Source organism: Crotalus tigris, unplaced genomic scaffold (genome assembly GCF_016545835.1).
Source record: "Crotalus tigris isolate CLP2741 ecotype Arizona unplaced genomic scaffold, ASM1654583v1 scf7180000017549.6302385, whole genome shotgun sequence".
Taxonomy (NCBI): domain Eukaryota; kingdom Metazoa; phylum Chordata; class Lepidosauria; order Squamata; family Viperidae; genus Crotalus; species Crotalus tigris.
The window spans coordinates 2879337-2897123 of record NW_024096467.1 but is presented as its reverse complement, the minus strand read 5'-3'; the positions used below and the strand labels follow the sequence as shown (position 1 = coordinate 2897123).

General features: G+C 38.6%; 1 protein-coding gene across 14 annotated transcripts in view; it reads left to right on the top strand.

The window, feature by feature from the left end:
* The window catches only part of PHC3 (polyhomeotic homolog 3), a 47245-nt gene extending 31522 nt beyond the window's left edge, over positions 1-15723 (top strand). For 12 of the 14 annotated variants that reach the window (XM_039337822.1, XM_039337831.1, XM_039337757.1 and 9 more), the window contains 7 exons: positions 1293-1443; positions 4061-4314; positions 6147-6306; positions 8516-8630; positions 10131-10284; positions 10380-10611; positions 12372-15723. In XM_039337822.1, the coding sequence (XP_039193756.1) occupies positions 1293-1443; positions 4061-4314; positions 6147-6306; positions 8516-8630; positions 10131-10284; positions 10380-10611; positions 12372-12526 (1221 nt within the window). In that variant the 3' untranslated portion in view covers positions 12527-15723. Of the gene's footprint in view, positions 1-1292; positions 1444-4060; positions 4315-6146; positions 6307-8515; positions 8631-10130; positions 10285-10379; positions 10612-11203; positions 11399-12371 lie in introns of those variants that run through there. The other 2 variants (XR_005556078.1, XM_039337840.1) reach the window with 2 other exon arrangements.
* Positions 15724-17787: the final 2064 nt, after the last annotated feature.

Genomic DNA, 17787 nt, shown 5'->3' with positions numbered 1-17787 from the left:
AATGTAAGCACTATTACAATAGGGATTGTGCAAAGCTGTAGAAGGCAGACCTAGGTGGCACATTTTGTATAGGAGAAGCAAATCCATCCTTCAAAACGTTAAAACAACTGTATCCTTCAGAAAGCTCATCGTAATTGTCTTAGCTATGCTGAGCCTTCTGAAGAGAGTAGCTATTTTAATGCTTAAAGGAGAGGGGCTTTGCCTGCCCCTGTGTGCAGGCATTGCCCCCTTACTAATGCTTTGCAAAACTCTAGTAAAACTTTTAGTAAGCACTTATTTATTTGCGAGGTAATTGATGATATAATGATTTATTTTGTCTGTTTACTGTTTCCTTTCTAAAATGTCAAGGGACTTTATCAGGGATGAATCCCAATTTTAAATTTAATATACTGTAGTTTTATAAGTTTTAGGTATTTTCTTTTTATAGAAATAGGAGTTTATAATCAGTATTCATAGTTTTTGTTTACTGTTATATTTCTATCCACCGAGTTGCCAGGATTCTGTGGATGGTTCACACATAAAAAACGCAGGAATAATAAAAACACAACAACCTTGAGTTAAATTTTTAAAACCCACAAAATAAAACAGTAATTCATGAGCAACAGTATTTGGCAAGCATGAGGGTAAAATAATGTTCAAGGTGGATGGAAAGGATCAAAGAAATTGCAGATTTATCCTTAGCTAAAATTATTTCTACAGAAAGGTCAAGATGGTGGACATTTATCTATGCAATCACCAGAAATCAAGCTTAATTCAGTGCTTCTTAAATGTTCAGAATGTAAGATCAGAAGTCAACAATAACACAAATATCTCAAAACTACAATTACAGTTGTAAAAGATTTGCAATGTATGCTTCTTCATCTTCTAAACCAACTTCTCAGAATAATTCCATATAAAGTGGCCAATTTTAAAAAGCAGTGTCAGATTTCTGATTAATTTGTTTATTCCAAGAAACATGTTTAGACAATACAGGCTTACAACAATAACATCTTCTAAATTAATTTCTTCTATATGTCACTATATATATATATATATATATATATATATATATATATATTGTTCTTTAGTAAATAATAATTTGATTATTGAATATATTGATTCAGCCTGCCAAATCTAATCTGTTTTTAAGGTTTTGCCTTTAAAAATTAAATACATTTCTTGAGAATTGTTTTTAATAGTAAATTGACAGTAGTTGCAGTTACATTTTAATAATTTTTCATATAGTTTCCTAGAAAGCTAATAAAATACCCCAGAAAGCTTGACTCTAAAGAAGGTTGATTTGTTCAATGCAGCTTTATCAGGAGCAAGATATATGTGAAGATGAGATGCCTGAGGACTCAGATGGTACCCGTATGGTTAGGACTCCCACCCCACCAACGCTGTCACCACCAGCTATAACTTTAAGAAGCAGAGAAGAGCTTACTTATGAAGACTCTTTTCCAGGTGAAAAAAGGACACCTTGTGGTATTGTTACTAAGCCTAGCTTCTGGTTCTGATTTCTTGTTTCATCGTATCACCTTTAAGGCTAAGGGGCTGTGCAGTAAGATCAAGGGAACAACTCTGACACATTGTCCTGAATAACTGAACTCTTTCTTGGCTTTAGCAAATTGCTGAAGGCATTTTGAAAGTCAGGCTTGTTGCTTTGTTGTGGTAAATTGAAAGCAAGAATGTGGAGCCTCATAGATTAGATTGCCTTGTCTTAAGAACATAAAGTCACCCTGATGCAAGGCAGAAAGAAGAGGGGGAATGTCATCAACTGATCTGTCTTGATCTTGACACCCTAGGCCAGTGGTGGCGAACCTATGGCATGCGTGCCAGGGGTGGCACTCAGAGCCCTCTCTGTGGGCACGCATACTGCAGCCACTAGCAGCTCACGCAGGTCCATTAGGCTGCCACCGCCCAAAGCAGCAGCCCCACCCAGCACAAAGCAGGCAAAATGGCTGGCTAGCAAGTTCAAGTAGAGATGTTAAGAGTATCGAGGTAGCCACGCCTACCTGCCACACCCATCCAGTCTGCTGTGACCACCCTGGCCAGCCCACCCAGTGGGCTACACACCCCGCCCTCCCTGAGGGAACCACAATGCTGATGCAGCCCTGGCACTTTGCAATAAATAAGTGGGTTTTGGGTTGCAGTTTGGGCACTCGGTCTCTAAAAGGTTCGCCATCACTGCCCTAGGCATAGGGCACTTGTATTTTTGCAGCTGAAAAATACTGGAGGCAAAGGAGAGGGCTGGTTGTATTATGTACAGCAGTATATGGGGGCTATAGAGTTGGAAAGAAATCCCAACCTCCATATTATCAGGTGAAGAAAATAGTAAGAGGCAAACCCGACAGAAAAGACAACATAAAGCCCTCAGTAATTGATAGTAGGATGACTGAGTCTTGCTGAGTTGCAGGAATTAGAGAAAATAATGAGATTTTATATATATTGCCTGAGGTGAGTTTTTCCCTACCTGATGAAAGGGAACCATTAAGAAACTGAAACTTCAAAACTTTCTAGAGCTACAAAACTCTGATCATCTGCAAGCTAGGTGTTGGTAATTGATATAAAATATATTGTATCTATAATTGTTTCTCATTGCGTGCTAAGTTCCCACGCCAAACATTGCATTTCAACCTCCATTTTAGCCCACTGATTCATTTGGTTAGCTAAGTAATCTTCCATTATTGCATTTGTTTGCACAGGGCAGTTACATCACATTAAAATTGAAGCCGGATTCAGACAAATTAGAACAGCTTCAGAGAAAGGCAGGCTAACCAGAAGACTAGAAATGAAGTCCTATGAAGAGAGGAAGAGAGAAGGGACTGGAAACGGTCAACTTTTGAGAAGAGAAGACTAAAAGGGGATACAGTGGATCTCTTCATACACCTGAAGAGAAGTCAGAATGGTTCTTGGTGCCAAGCTTGGTTGTTTTCTTGCAGACATTTCATTACCCAAACTAAGTAACATTCAGACAAAAGCACTGATGATGTTACCTAGTTTGGGTATTGAAATGTCTGCAAGAAAACAACCAATCTCAGAAAGCACCAAGGACTACTCATTTCAATCCTGAGCTACAAATATTCTCCTTTATTGAGAGAGATGTCAGAGGAAAGAAGGTCAAGAACTGTTATTTTAGAATTCAACACAAGGAAGAATTAAGTTATAGGGGGAGAAAAGCTAACAGCAGTGCAGGTTAATAGAGCATACTTGAGTCCCAAAACTGTTTCACTTAAGTTCTCTGAAAACCTCAGAAGAGCAGTAGATAAGAGTGTTCAGCTGGGAATTACTACTTGAGTTATTCCTTGTGTGTTTTCTTAAAAGCAAGCAGGGATGAATGCTTTCAGAGATAAAACATTAGGGTAGCTCAGTGGTAGTGGGAAACTTTATTGTCCACATGGCTTGTATATAAGACTTTGGTGGTAGGCTGGACATTGTCAAGAATACATTCATAATGGAAGCCTTGATGCAGCTGAGATTACTAGAAGGAAGGGGATAAAGCCATCCCGCTCTTTATACATTGGGATCTCCCTTACTAGCTTGTCAATCTTGAAGCCACTGATGATTTTCTGATTTGTTGAAGACCTCTTTTGCAAAGCCCAACAACCATAAGAGTTCTTTTAGCCCAAAACCAGAGCCTTGGATACTCTAGAATCTGTAACAGAATGCTTTGTATTCATCAGGACTCGCAAGTCAAAGAAGTCTAATTTAGTTGTTGGGTCTTGCAGAAGTGTAGAGCCTTCCGGAAATCTAGGGTGGCTGCAAATGGGTAAATAAATTTGCTGGAGCAGGTAAGTTAAGAGGAATCAGGAGATATGATCAGCCTCACGAGGGCAGCAAAGCCCCAATAGAACCACAGGCTGCCTGCTCCAGGATAAATTAATGTGCGGAAACTATATGTCCTCTGAAGCATTCATATGGTCCCCGGATCTACTTCATTTTCCAAAGTTACATGTCAGTTCATGCAATAAGTATTGGAAGAGACTTTTGTAGTAGCCAAGTTATGAATAAAAATGATGCTTTCTATAACTATGAAGATATGTGAGTTATTTAAAAAAAACATACATTACTTTTTTTCCAGAACAAGAGGGACATTCTTCAATGGCTTCATCAGTCAGCGCATCTGTAATTAAATCACCATCAGACCCTTCACATGCCTCTATTCCACAGCCACCTCTTTTGCTCCCAGCAATTGCAACAAGGACTAACAGCGCATCAGTGTCCAATAGAAACCCTAGTATAGAAAACAAACTTCCACAGGCTATCGTTAAACCACAAATCCTGACTCATGTTATTGAGGGCTTTGTGATCCAAGAGGGTTTAGAACCATTTCCTGTAAGTGTAAAAATACATCATTGCACCTTGTACGTGTGATATTTTCCTTTTAAAAGGCAATGTGCTGTGGTTATTTGGGGCTTCTGTTTCTTTATTCCTTGTTATTCTGAATAATTTAGATTAATTGTCTTCTTAGTAATTATTGTCTGGTTTTCATGAAGTGAGTGGAGTTTATGTTTGCTGCCCAACAGTGTTCTGAACTTTAGTGGCTACAATCAGACTGAGCTCTGACAGCAAAAAAAAAAAACAACAACAGACAACTCACAAAAACGTATGCCTTTTAATACAATTTGTTGATTGGAAAAGGTGCTACCAGATTCTTTGAGAATATTTGCCACCATAGACTCTTCCTATAATCTCTGCCTGAAAAGTTAATGTTCCCACCTACCAAATTGGATAATAGAATAATTAATAAGAACTTAATGTTCTTCATTTACGGAGCACCCACCATCCATGAGTTAAATTAATCACATGGATGGTTGGGTGCCCATAAATAAAGAAAATATGTGAGATCATAAAATGCAACTTTTTAGAGAAGACTCCTCATCCTTTTGGCTCATGTTGAGTCTAATAAGAGTAACCATAAGACCGAATCTCCTTTCCTGAACATCAACAGCATTCTCATCAAAGTCACTTCTGATGAACTGCATAGCTAAATATATTTGATAAATAAAATTCTGATGGACCCATAATTCTTAGTAATGACTGTATTTACTCCTTGTCAATCTCTAAACCATGTCGATGCTGGGAAGAAAAATGCATAACTTCAACATAAATGTCGGGTTGGTCCATCAATAATTTTGGATTGGAGATTTTTAAAAAACAAAACAGTGTTTCTTACTGTTTTTAAGTTACATTTAAAATATATTTAAAACTGATTTGTTTTTAGTTATTTTTGTTTTGAGATATTTTTTTTTAATACTTAGGCTGAGGGCAGGGGTTCAAGAGAGACAAGATCCATAGCTGAGGAATATTCAGCACGTGTTTGAGAAGTGTTGTTCCTCATGTTGATTTTTGTTTGTCTTTTCCACTGCCTTTGAGTGAAAGCCAGTTCTTTCCCAGGGGTAGGTTGCTTCTCAAAGAAGATAAGCCACCAGGGTAGAAATAGGGTGACATTTTCCATTGGGCAGGAAGCATGGACTCTTCTGCCTTTTTGTTGAAGACAGGGTATAACTAAGGCTCAGTACTATTCTGTTTCATAAATGCAATTATTTGTACTCCTTTATTATTAAATGTATTATTAAATGTAAATGTTCTGTAAGCATTCAGCGCAGCTTACAAAATTGCACATAAGAGCTGCTCATCCAAAGGCAAATAGAAAATATGAAATACACACACACACACACACACTGTAAATATAAATATGTATGTTTTCAACTTACGGCCTTTCATCCTTTGTTACTCTCTTTCATAACAAAAAAAGTGGTATTTCTCAGTCTGTTTTTCCTGTTTATGTCAGGGATGGAAAGGGATGGCAGAATATAATCCATTTCCTATGAAAGGAATAGAACAGTAGCTCAGAATAACATTTTAATTTTTTTCTGTGGTATCTCATTACAAAGCCACGTGGAAATTTTATTTTTCCTCTTCATATCGCCATATTTTATTTCACATTTTCTTCCATATGTTGGTTCACCCATAGCCTCTGGACCCCAAATGGCTACATTAGTGCCTGTCTTTGAAATTGATGGAAGCATCTAATCTATGGCTCTGTATGTCCTTGTAGCAGTATCTAGACTTTAAGATTAGCAAATCCCTGAAATCTTCAAACACTTGATATGAGAAACCATACTTTTTTTTTGATTAATGATTCTATCTTTCTCTCTTAACAGGTAAGTTGCTCATCTCTTCTGACTGACGAGCCTGCAAAAAAGAGACTCTTGTTGGAGGAGCAAGTTGTGAATATTATGTGTGTCGAACCAGAGCTTCAGAACAATGCAAAACTTGCAGAGAATTCCTCGGACACTGAGCTGGAGGACATAATTACTGAAGGTTTATGTATTTCATTTAATCTGTATGAATATTTATTCCTCTATTTTCTCAGGAACTTTAAATATCATCCTGAGTTGCCTTCCCACTTTTGAGATACCAGATTTTTAAGAGAGTTTGATGCAAGGAAATTACATATCAAAACTATCTTTAAGGTGTCAATGCTGAAATTGCAAGGGGACATTCTATACCTGCCTTTAGGTTTTCATGTTAGATGAACTTAAGGGCTCTGGAAGAAGATATATATCCCCATCTTCATCAGAAGCGCTGTTGTAACTAAATGGGAATAAAAGTTGCATTGGCTGCATGAATGGGTGTCTTGAATCCATCGTTAAATTCCTGCTGGTGGTAATCTGGTGAATGCTTCAGCTCATCCAGAGTTTACTGAATATTAACAGAATCTATTCAAATACAGTGGTTGGCAACTTGCATTGAACAGAATAAGGTGGAAAACCCAAACGTTTATAGGTTAAAATGTATATTATTATTATTACCACCATGGACAAGCAATATTCATTCTATCAGGGCATATAGATAGTCATCAACTTAAGAACCACAATTAAGCCCCTAATTTCTGTTGTTAAGTGAGACATTTGTTAAGGGGGTTTTGTCTTATTTATGACCTTTCTTGCCATAATTATTAAGTGAATCACTACTGTTGTTTAGTTAACAATACGGTTTCCCCATTGACTTTGCTTGTCAGGTCGCAAAAGGGGATCACATGAACCCAGGACAGTGCAACCGTCATAAATATGAGTCAGTTGCCAAGCATCTAAATTTTGATCATGTAACCAATGGGATGCTGTAATGGTCGTGTGTATGAAAAATGGTCATGTCACTTTTTTCAGTGCTGTTGTAATTTCGAACGGTCACTAAATGAACTGTTGTAAGTTGAGGACTACCTGTAATTCTGTGAGTTAAAGGTTTCGAATATTTTCAATTTTAAAGTTGCTTGTGGGATGTAATATAGTTAAATTTGGCACCACCATGTTATTACTACATATTGGAGGGGTTTTTTTCCCTCACTCTATAAAAGTCAGAGGTTTGACATATGACTGAGTAGTTTAAGTGATAGAAATTGATATTAGAGTACTTCTTGTGAGTTTTTTTTAAAAATAAGCATTTACTTGGAAAATATCATGTCTCGTTAGTCCTAAATTTATTAATTTGGAGGACAAGCCATGTTGTCAATCTTATTTTTAATTTTAATGAGCCTTGTATACAGAAGTGTAGTTCTGAATGCTGAAATTTGTAAACATGGGTATGTAGGAACTCTTTTATTTGCTAAATTATATATGTTTTTACAGGATCAAAAGACATACAATTTCAAACTGAAATGCATGAAACAACACAAAGTGCCTGTTTTTGTACACTAGACACTAGAGAGTAAAATTGAATAACGTATACATGGATGGTCTTGGCATTAAAAACTCTGAACTTCAGATTAAAAGAATTTGGTTACCGAATAGGAAATTACAGGTAGTCCTTGCTGAATGATGTCAGTTGTCGTTGGTTGCCATCAATAAATGAGGACTGCACAGGATGTTGAATTGAGGATGTTATATGATCATAATTTCTGACTCTTCATTGATTTTACTTGTGGGAAGCTGGAAGGGAAGGTCACAAATCATGATCATATGATCATAAGATTGCTGCAACGGCTGGAATTTAGAGAAGCAGTTGTCAGACTCAGTACTACTTGTTCAGTTTTATTGCAAGTTCCAACAGTTGTTAGAGTGTCATTAAGTAATATCTGTCATTAACTAAGCATTAAGTACTTAGTAACATCTGTATTTCTGATGTTGAGCCACTGACATTGTAAGAAGATGGAACTAGGAGGGCTGGTTATTTACTTCGATTGCACAAAAATATTTTCAATCAAATTTTTATTTTTTTTTATTTGTGACTATATTACACAATTGTGCTGAGGTTCCTAGGGTGAGGCAGTCCACAATGGGTAGCTTTTTATTTGATCTTAATCTGACAGAACTGATGCTATATTCTTGATTTACTTCATTTTTTCTTTGTTTAATAAAAAACTTGTTTTTAAATCACTGAAAGTACAATCATGAGGAAAGGCCTTCTTCATGACAACAGCTGCCAGATACCAGATCATTTTGGCATACAATTCCCCACGACATGAGAGTTTTAAACACATTTGTTGCAATGGGATGGTTCAAACTAACTGCATTTATTCTGCTATTTCCTTTAGAGGGACTAGATGAGATGGAAACAGATCTCCTCAAGTGTGAATTTTGTGGGAAAATGGGGTATGCGAACAAATTCCTGAGGTCAAAACGGTTCTGCACCATGTCCTGTGCTAAGAGGTATTCTTCATTAGTTATCATTCTAGATATTGTAAAAACCATGAGTAGAGCACAGAATTTAGAATCAAATTCTTATGTGCTAAGTCAGATGAGTCCCAAACATAGGTGCTTACTGTGATGATCCTGAGTAAAGGATCTGCTGGTTCCATCCATAAGGATATGGTATTAAATGATTGGGTATATATATTTTAAGATAAGCTTGGAAGTCAGAAATATTATTTATACCCTGGAACAGATTAATACCTGTGCTTGTAACAAAAGAGTATAAGCTCAAGGAAAAAGTTGTACATTATATAAAATAGTTCCCCCCCTCTCTCTCTCTCTCCCTCCCTCCCTCCATCCCTCTCTCTCTCTCCCCCCCCCCCCTCTCTCTCTCTCTCTCTCTCTCTCTCTCTCTCTCGTTTCTGCCTTCAATGTTTTACTAAGGTGAATTAGCAGACATTGGATTTTTTTTTTCAGATTTCTTCTGTGCCTTCAGATTTTTAAGCTGCTTAGTCAATTGTATTTAATCAGAAACTTATAACACAATAAACAACATTACAGAAAAATAATATTTTGAAAATAGAGCTCAAGTTCAATACATTGGAAAAATGATTCTTTGTAAGTCAAAAGCAATTAGAACAAAAAAAGAGGCAGTTGTTCAACCTCAGCAATATTAAAGGGAAAAAAACAAAGCTCATTTTAAACTGTAGTAGTATTGTAGTAGTGTGCAGAAACTGTCCTCAGCTACGTTTTTGAATCAGTCGCTCTCTCTCATCCCAATCTATCTCATGGGTGCACATTGCAGGAATAAAATAAAAAAATCACTGTATTAGCCACAGTGACTCTTTGGGCAAGCTATAAAAGAAATGCACACACACACGCATGCACACAGCACTTAATATAAACGTTTCAGATCAAATCTTTACTTTTTTAAAAAAATTGAGAATATAGTTTGTAATGAAGTGACTATATCAGTTAAAGCCATAACAGTTAATGAGTCAATTTCTTCCAGCTTATGAATGGTTGGCATGTATTTCATCCAAAGTATTGAAACAAACATTATTTATTTATCTGAACTACAAGTTGACTCTGAATCTTAACATCTTTCTGTGATGACACTAAAGCACTAGGCCAGCGGTTCTCAACCTTGGGTCGCGACCCCATTTGGGGTCGAACGACCATTTTGCGGGGGTTGCCAAACAATGCGATCCGCCATTTTTTCCCTCGGGGCGGCGCCACGTATGCGCGCCGTGCATGGGGGGTGCCACCACGCACACACGCCGCGCATGGGCGCCGCGCACACGCGCCATGCATGGGGGTGCCGCGCACACGCGTCACGTATGCGGGGCGGCACCCCCATGCGCATGCGCGGCGCGTCCTTATGACTGGGGTCGCCGTATAAAAAGGTTGAGAACCACTGCACTAGGCCATCACTTCTAAACCCATTTTGATAGTGTCCATTGTAGAAGCGTGAGCGTATATAATAATGTTTGCATACCTTTCACCATTTGCATCTAGGTATAATGTAAGTTGCGGTAAGAAATTTCGATTATACACATCAGACAAGAGCAACCGTTGGAGCAGCCGTAGTCCAGATAACCCAGGTCTTGGGCAGCGAGGGAGGCGGCCAAGTGGCTCTGATGGAGCTCCAAGGGAACACTTCCTTAGACAGGTCTGTAGAATGCTAATTGAACTCCACGGTGTCCTTTTACAAGAGTCACAAAGGAAAATGGTTATACTGTGGTTTGTCTGTACTACATTTTCCAGCTACCAATTACTTATCCATCTGCAGAAGAAGACGTGGCCTCTCAGGAAGACAACGTGCCGGTTGCCATGACCACTCGCCTGCGGAGGCAAAGTGAGAGAGAAAGGGAGCGTGAGCTTAGGGAACTGAGAATTCGGAAAACAGCCGACAACATGGATTTGTTGCCAGCCATGCAGTCGGTCCCATCAGGGTGGACTGTTGAAGATGTCTGGGCGTTCATTCATTCTTTACCCGGTACGCAGCTGAAATCTGTGTCAACTTGCTAAGAATGATAGAGGGCAGGCTTGCTGGGAGGGGAATACAGGTAGTCCTCGACTTACGGTTGCAGTTGAGCCCAAAACTTGTGTGGCTAGGTGAAACGTCCCATTTTATGACTTTGTGACTTTTCATGCCACAGTTGTTAAGTGAATCACTGCAGTTGTTAAGTTAGTAACACGGTCATTAAATGAATCCGGCTTCCCCATTGACTTTGCTTGTCAGAAGGTCACAACAGGTGATCACATGGCTCCGGGACACTGCGACCGTCGTAAATATGAGCCAGTTGCCAAGCATCTGAATTTTGATCACATGACCAAGGGGATGCTTCAAGGGTCATAAGCGTGAAAAACAGTTACTTTTTTCAGTGCCGTTGTAACTTTGAACGGTCACTAAATGAACTGTTGTAAGTTGAGGACTACCTGTATATGAGGTCCGTACTTTGTTGTGAAAAGATTGGGGAATGTCAGATGTACGGCGTATTGCATGTGATAGATCTTAAATTTATTTTCAGAATATTTTGACAAGACTCGCTTATGTATGAAAACTCTTTTTCTGGTTCTTTTCTCAGATTCAACAAGAATAATTTGCATGTGTGACAGGTGACATAACAGGATGGCAGACTGTGTGTACCTTCTGCATTCTGTCATAACTCATCTGCCATACAGTAAGGCTATCAAAAACACTGGAATGTATTCCCACGCCATTTTATTTTAAAAGAACGAGTCCGTGGTCCGTGTGAAGCCCCATGGGGTTGCACATTATTGTAGGTTGTTTGTTTTTATATAATAATTTATAATAACAAACTTTTTATTAAAGCTTACAAACACAAAGGTGAAAAACTAATGCAAGCTAAGAAGAATATAAGAAGGAAAAGAAAAAGTATAGCGAAAATATATATATATAAATAAATGTTCTTGAGGTTAGTGCTTTTCCTTGCAGCACACAAGGTTCTGGTCTTTTTTTTTTTAAGTGAATACTAGGTAGATCTGCAAAGTTTGATAATCAGCAGGAAATATGTGATGAACAGTACATTGTTGCACCTACAGTAGTTGCCTATTTCAGCCTTTCTTTGAATTATATATTTAATAATATTGTATACATCATCAGTATATCTAAAGGCACACTTGGATGATTCTAAGATTAGCTTTCCCCAGCTCTGGCCTGTCACGGATGTATTGGCATTGCAATTCACTGGACACTCTAGGAATTGCAGTCCTAATAAACCTGGAGGGCATCAGAATAGAAGCTAGTTGTACACTGATAGAAATAGAAGTAGAGCAATAGGAATAGCCTTTAGACTTATATACCACTTCACAGTGCTTTACAGCCCTGTCTAAGCAATTTACAAAGTCAGCATGTTGCCCCCAACAGCCTGGGTCCTCATTTTACCGATCTCAGAAGGATGGAAGGCTGAGTCAACCCTGAGCCGGTGAGACTCGAACTACCAAACTGCTTGCAGTCTGCCATCAGCAGAATTAGCCTGCAATACCGCATTCTAATCAGTGCACCACCACAGTTCTTATATAGGATGGAAAGCCCTAAGAATTAAATGTAATGTGTTCTATAAAATTCAAACATAAACTCAGACTAAGTTCAGCACAATTACTAAATTCAGATTAGATTCGGATAAAAATGATCCTTTTAAGTACCGAAAAGTTACTGAACCAAGCTGGAAAATCCCTAATTTCAAGGCAGCCATGACTTCCTTTCTTGGTAATGTTTGTTATTTGTTGCAGGTTGTCAAGATATTGCTGATGAATTTCGAGCCCAAGAGATTGATGGGCAGGCTCTTCTCTTATTAAAAGAGGATCATCTCATGAGTGCAATGAATATTAAGCTAGGACCTGCACTAAAAATCTGTGCACGGATCAACTCTCTGAAGGAATTGTAGTGGAAAACCAAGGCTTAAACCACAGTTTTAAATTGACTTGTAAAGTAATAAGCCAACATCTCAGTGTTTGATGCAACTATTACTGCTCTGCTTTGCTTTGCTTTGCTAAGCATTTTTTTCCACATTAAAAACTGTTGGAGGAACATTTTTAATATGAACTTCCAAACTTTCCAGCTGTTCAGGAAGCATACGCTGGGTTGGTTTAAAATGATTTAGTCAAAACCTGAGTGAGGTAGAGTCAGTGGGAAGCTCTAAGAAGTGTATGTAATATGTTATGGGTGATGCTTATTCCAAAAAAGGCAATTACAAGATTTAAGCTTCTTTTGAATATATAACCTTGATTATAGTTTTACATTGTGTTTCTATACACTTTTTTCCTTTATAGAAAGCTTTTACAAATACGGATTAACAGAAGAGTCCACAGAGTCTGTGGAAGCATTGACTATGGTAAAATGCTATGCATTTAATTGTGCTCATTGGATTTCAGTTAATCTTGAGCCTATGGTTTGAAGAGAACCTGTAGTTCACCTTCTCTTCTTTCTTAATCCTGCAGCTCACCCACCGTGGTACCATTTCCTTTAAGTGTGGAAGCTTTTCTGTAAACACGTGAGATATTTTGGGAATTCTGCAAACCTTCCTCCATTAGAAATTTTGATCTTACAGATTACATGTGCCCTCCTTGCCAGTTTAAGCAGAACCCCCATCAATGTTTAGTTCCCCCCCCCCTTAAATTAGTCAATGGGGAGGCATGAATGGGTGGAGCTTCATAGTGAGTATGATGCATGCAGTAGCATAGCTGCAGGGCAGTTTCTAGTTAACAAAAGCACATACATTATCTCTTTGTATGGCGCTATGTACTGAAGGGGGCATTATGTTACTGTCTTTTTCCCTTTGTTGCTGGTTAATGTAGACCAAAGGAGTTGATGCTCATCTCTCCAATCCCTAGAGTAGAGGCACACCTTCATCCATATGCTAGTGTGCAGCTCTGATAGAGTAGTTTTTAACGAAGTAAAATGGCTACTATGCTTTGTTTACATCTGTCTTTTGTGTCTTTTCCTTCCTTCCTACCTTCCTTCCTTCCTTCCTTCCTTCCCTCCCTCCCTCCCTCCCTCCCTCCCTCCCTGAATGCTGTTAGGGATGTTATTGGAAGAAGCACAGGTTGAAATTACATTGGTTTCAGCTTTAACATTTTCTCACAGCCCAGTGTTATCTGCGAAAACTACTCATCACAGTGATGAGGATCCTAAATTAATTGGCACCAAAGTATTATTAGCAAGTGATCAGATGTTTGCCCTCTGCATCTGCTTAATATTTTGCACTATAAACCAAAAGATCTAGTTGCCATGATAGGGCTTGGTCGGCCAGGCACATTAATATTTTTCCTTGTGTAAGATAACACTGAGAAAGGTTACCTTTATAGTAGAAAAGAAATTCCTTGTAGCAGATTTCTTCCAATTCAGAACTCCCCAGGGAACTACAATTCCCATCAGCCCTAGCTAAGATGACCAGGCTAAGAGAAGCCTTCATGTAATTGAATGTAAATCTTCCATAAGGTCTCATAAGGTCTGTATTCATTTCCGATGTAGGTAGACTTCAGTATAATATAATTAATGCAGATTTGTTTCTTGTGAAGAACTTACAGAAAGCTACTGTATTTAATTTCTTGGTACTAGCAAAGATACCTGGTTATGGTTATTCCACTGAAGGAATCTGTCAAAATACGGTAGATAAAGGGTGATTTTTCATTTATTTCCTCCCTGCCTATCTGCAGTCCTAACATTGCAAAGCTGTAAGACCCCAAAAATCAGTCTGGACAGGGAGCAAATAGTCACTCTGCTCACGCATCTTTCACTCTCATAGAAGGTCAGTCATTAGGAACTATATGGGTATCATCCTGTGTATGATAAATGATAAAGTTAGAGAATTGTTAGATAATAATGTTTATTATCTCTATTGATTGACAGGTATTTGGAGCTAGCAAGAGCACTTAAGACTTTAACAACGTTCTATTGATTTCATATCTGGTATTTTGAAGTGCTTTCAGAAGGATTCTTAGCTGTTTATGTTAACTATTGACAGATGAATATTGAAGGTTATTGGAAGCTCAAAGTAATCCATTTGAAGGTTATTGGAAGCTCAAAGTAATCCATTTCTGTATAAGTTAAGAAAGTTAACTGCTATTGTTAAAACATGCCCATGGAGGAAAAAATCAAAGATAGTATTGCATTATTCTCCAATTCTCAACTTTTACTGTGATTACATTATTCATATAGCAAGGCTTTGTGGCTATATAGCAAAAAGCTGAAAATTTGTTTTTAGCCAAGCAAAGATTGTGAGCAACACATTGGAAATAAAGATAGCTTTGTGAAGGGAACTTATGCCAAAGCAGAATTACAAACTTGGCTTTGTATGTTCAACTTTCAAACAAAAATAGGTCAAGTCACTTCAGTCCCATTCACGCTAAAGAATTTAAGGGTGGAGTCCTCCAAAGGACTAATTTACGAGTCCTACATGCTGATTTGTAAATCACTTTTAGCAAACAATTTCAATTTTAACTGAGTTGAATATCAGGTTGACTTATTTTTGTGAGTGACTTTTCTTTGAATGTTTATCTTTGAAATATTTAAATGCTGCAGCATTTTTTTTTATATTCTGTAGTTATTGGCAGGGCACAGTTTCATATTCATAATAGTATGATAAGTATTATATGTTTTATCTCAAACGCATACTTGACTTTCATTAGCTGCATAGTGTATAATCTTAACAGTAATTTTCTAAAGAGGATTATAGTATTACTTTTATGTAGTCAGCAGTAGTATTGTTCCTCTGAAAAACACAGGATATGAAGAGAAGCACAAAGGATTCTCTCCGTCAGAGAAAAATGGATTTTGTTCTAGCTTAATCCCCAAGAAACCAGTTTGACATGGGCAGTGTCTGTGATTGCAAGGAACTGCTGAAAGAACAAAAGCATTACTATTCAGATGAGTGGCATCTGGATGATTTAATAGACATGCTTCCTTCCTCTTGCATTGGGGTAGTATTTTTGTAAGATACTGAGGACCCTATAGGTCAGGGGTCGGCAACTTTGGCTCTTTTATGACTCGTGGACTTCAACTCCCAGAATTCCTGAGCCAGCCATGCTAAGGGGAAAGGGCAAGATTTCCAAGCTGAGCCATGCTGGCTAGGAATTCTGGGAATTGAAGTCCACAAGTCATGAGGGAGCCATAGTTCCCCCATGCTGGCTCAGGAATTCTGGGAGTTGAAGTCCACGAGTCATAAAAGAGCCAAGGTTGCCTACCCCTGCTATAGGTAGTCCTCAATTTAAAACCATTCATTTAATGACTGAAGTTAAAATGGCCCTGAAAAAAGTGGCTTCTATCCAGTTTTCACACAACACATAACTGTTGCAGCATCCCCCTGGTCACGTGATCAAAATTCAGACCATTGGCAATTGGCACCTATTTACAATTTGTTGCAATGTCCCAGATCATGGGATCACCTTTTGTAACCTTCTGAAAAGCAAAATCAATGGGTAAACCAGATTTTAACAGCTTTGTTGCTAACGTAACAGCTGCAGTGATTCACTTAACAACTCTGGCAAAAAAGGTCATAAAATATGTCAGAACTCATGTAACAGTTGTCTTGCTGAGCAACACAAATTTTGGACTCAATTGTGGTCATACGTCAAGGACTCTTTGTGTTTGCATACAATTTCTCCCCCCCCCCTTGCCATCCATGGGCGCAAGGGGATAGTCTTAAAGCTCAAATAAATAAATAAATAAATAAACCCAAGCCAACTTTCCGCTGGATGCAGAGTTAGTCCTGGGTTAGCAAAAAGGCAGAATTTGCTGTCCTCTGACTAGGCAGCCTTCCACTTGGGGGGGAGTTGTCTTGAAGAAAGCTTTTGGGACTACATGCAATATAAGATGCTTTCGTATTTGCTTTTAGCATTTTTCACTGCAATTTCCTTGGGTGCTGGTTGGACGTTGCATAGAAATAATTGTGCAAGTTGGACTCCCAGCAGCTTGTCTGAAACCAGTCGAACATTTATTTGGAAGGTTATTAATTTTTTTTAGGTGATTTGTCAAACAAAAAGTAAGGGGACAATTGCACGAGGGAACTTTTTCGAAGATTTTGTCTGCCTGAGCAATCCCCCCCCCCTTTCTAACAGTGTTCTATTTCTTAAGTTCATTTGATGATGTACCAGCAGAGTCTCTCTCCCCCCCCCCATAAAAATGCACCAAGTGATAATCAGTTATTTCTTTATGTTGGCAAACGGGGGCTGTTGCTGTGGGTGTCTGCAGAATAACTCTCAACATACAAGGGTTATTTTGTGAGAGTTACCTCATCAGAACTGTTGCATCCCACGACAAAACTTTTGAATGTATGCTAGACACTGCATTTGTTGCTAGTTTTTCTAATTGTACTTTAGTTCCTAGGATCCCCTGAAAATTTGTTTGTAATAGTTTGGGGACCATTTAGAAAATAATAATAGTATTATTTACTACTTATAGTAGTATGGCAAGTAACGGGGGAAGATTGAGCTGACGAGTTCCCTGACTGCCATAGCACTTGTCCGGTAAGGTTGGCCATAGCTGCATCTCATAAACTTCAACAGAGCACAGCTAGAAAACTTCCTGGCTTTGGAGAAAGAGTCATCTACAACTGTTCTTAGGCTGCTGTTTTTCATTGAAAGGAATACATTGCAGGTAGTCCTCGGCTTACAACCAGTCACTTAGCAGTGGTCAAAATTACAACGGATCTCCCTGGGGATACTTACAATCTGGATTTGAAGTTCAGGTCGTTCCCCCCTGCATCACATGACCACGACTGCATTTTGGGTGCTTGGCAGATGGGCCAATTTTACGTCTATTTACAGCATCTCTGCCACATCACTGCATTTTACAAAACCGGCATTTCCAGCTTATGGCAAAACCAGCCTATAGCAAACCAGTGGTTTGCTCAATGATTGTGGCTTAAAAACAATGGCAGCCATTTAACTGCAGCAGCTGCAGTCACAAAAAAAGCTCCTAAAAATTGGGTCGGTCATGTGGGTAACCCGATTTATAACCACCATGTGTTATGACTTTGACAGGCAGTCACCATTATGGCTGACACTTGAGGACTACCTGTGCAGCATGTATTTTGAATGGGATACAGCTTTTCCAAAGGGGGCCGATAAAACAGTGGTCCCCAACCTTTGTGACTTGGCAACCCATCTGGGGGGAAGAGGGGAACTGAGCTGCGTGAGTGGTAGGGTG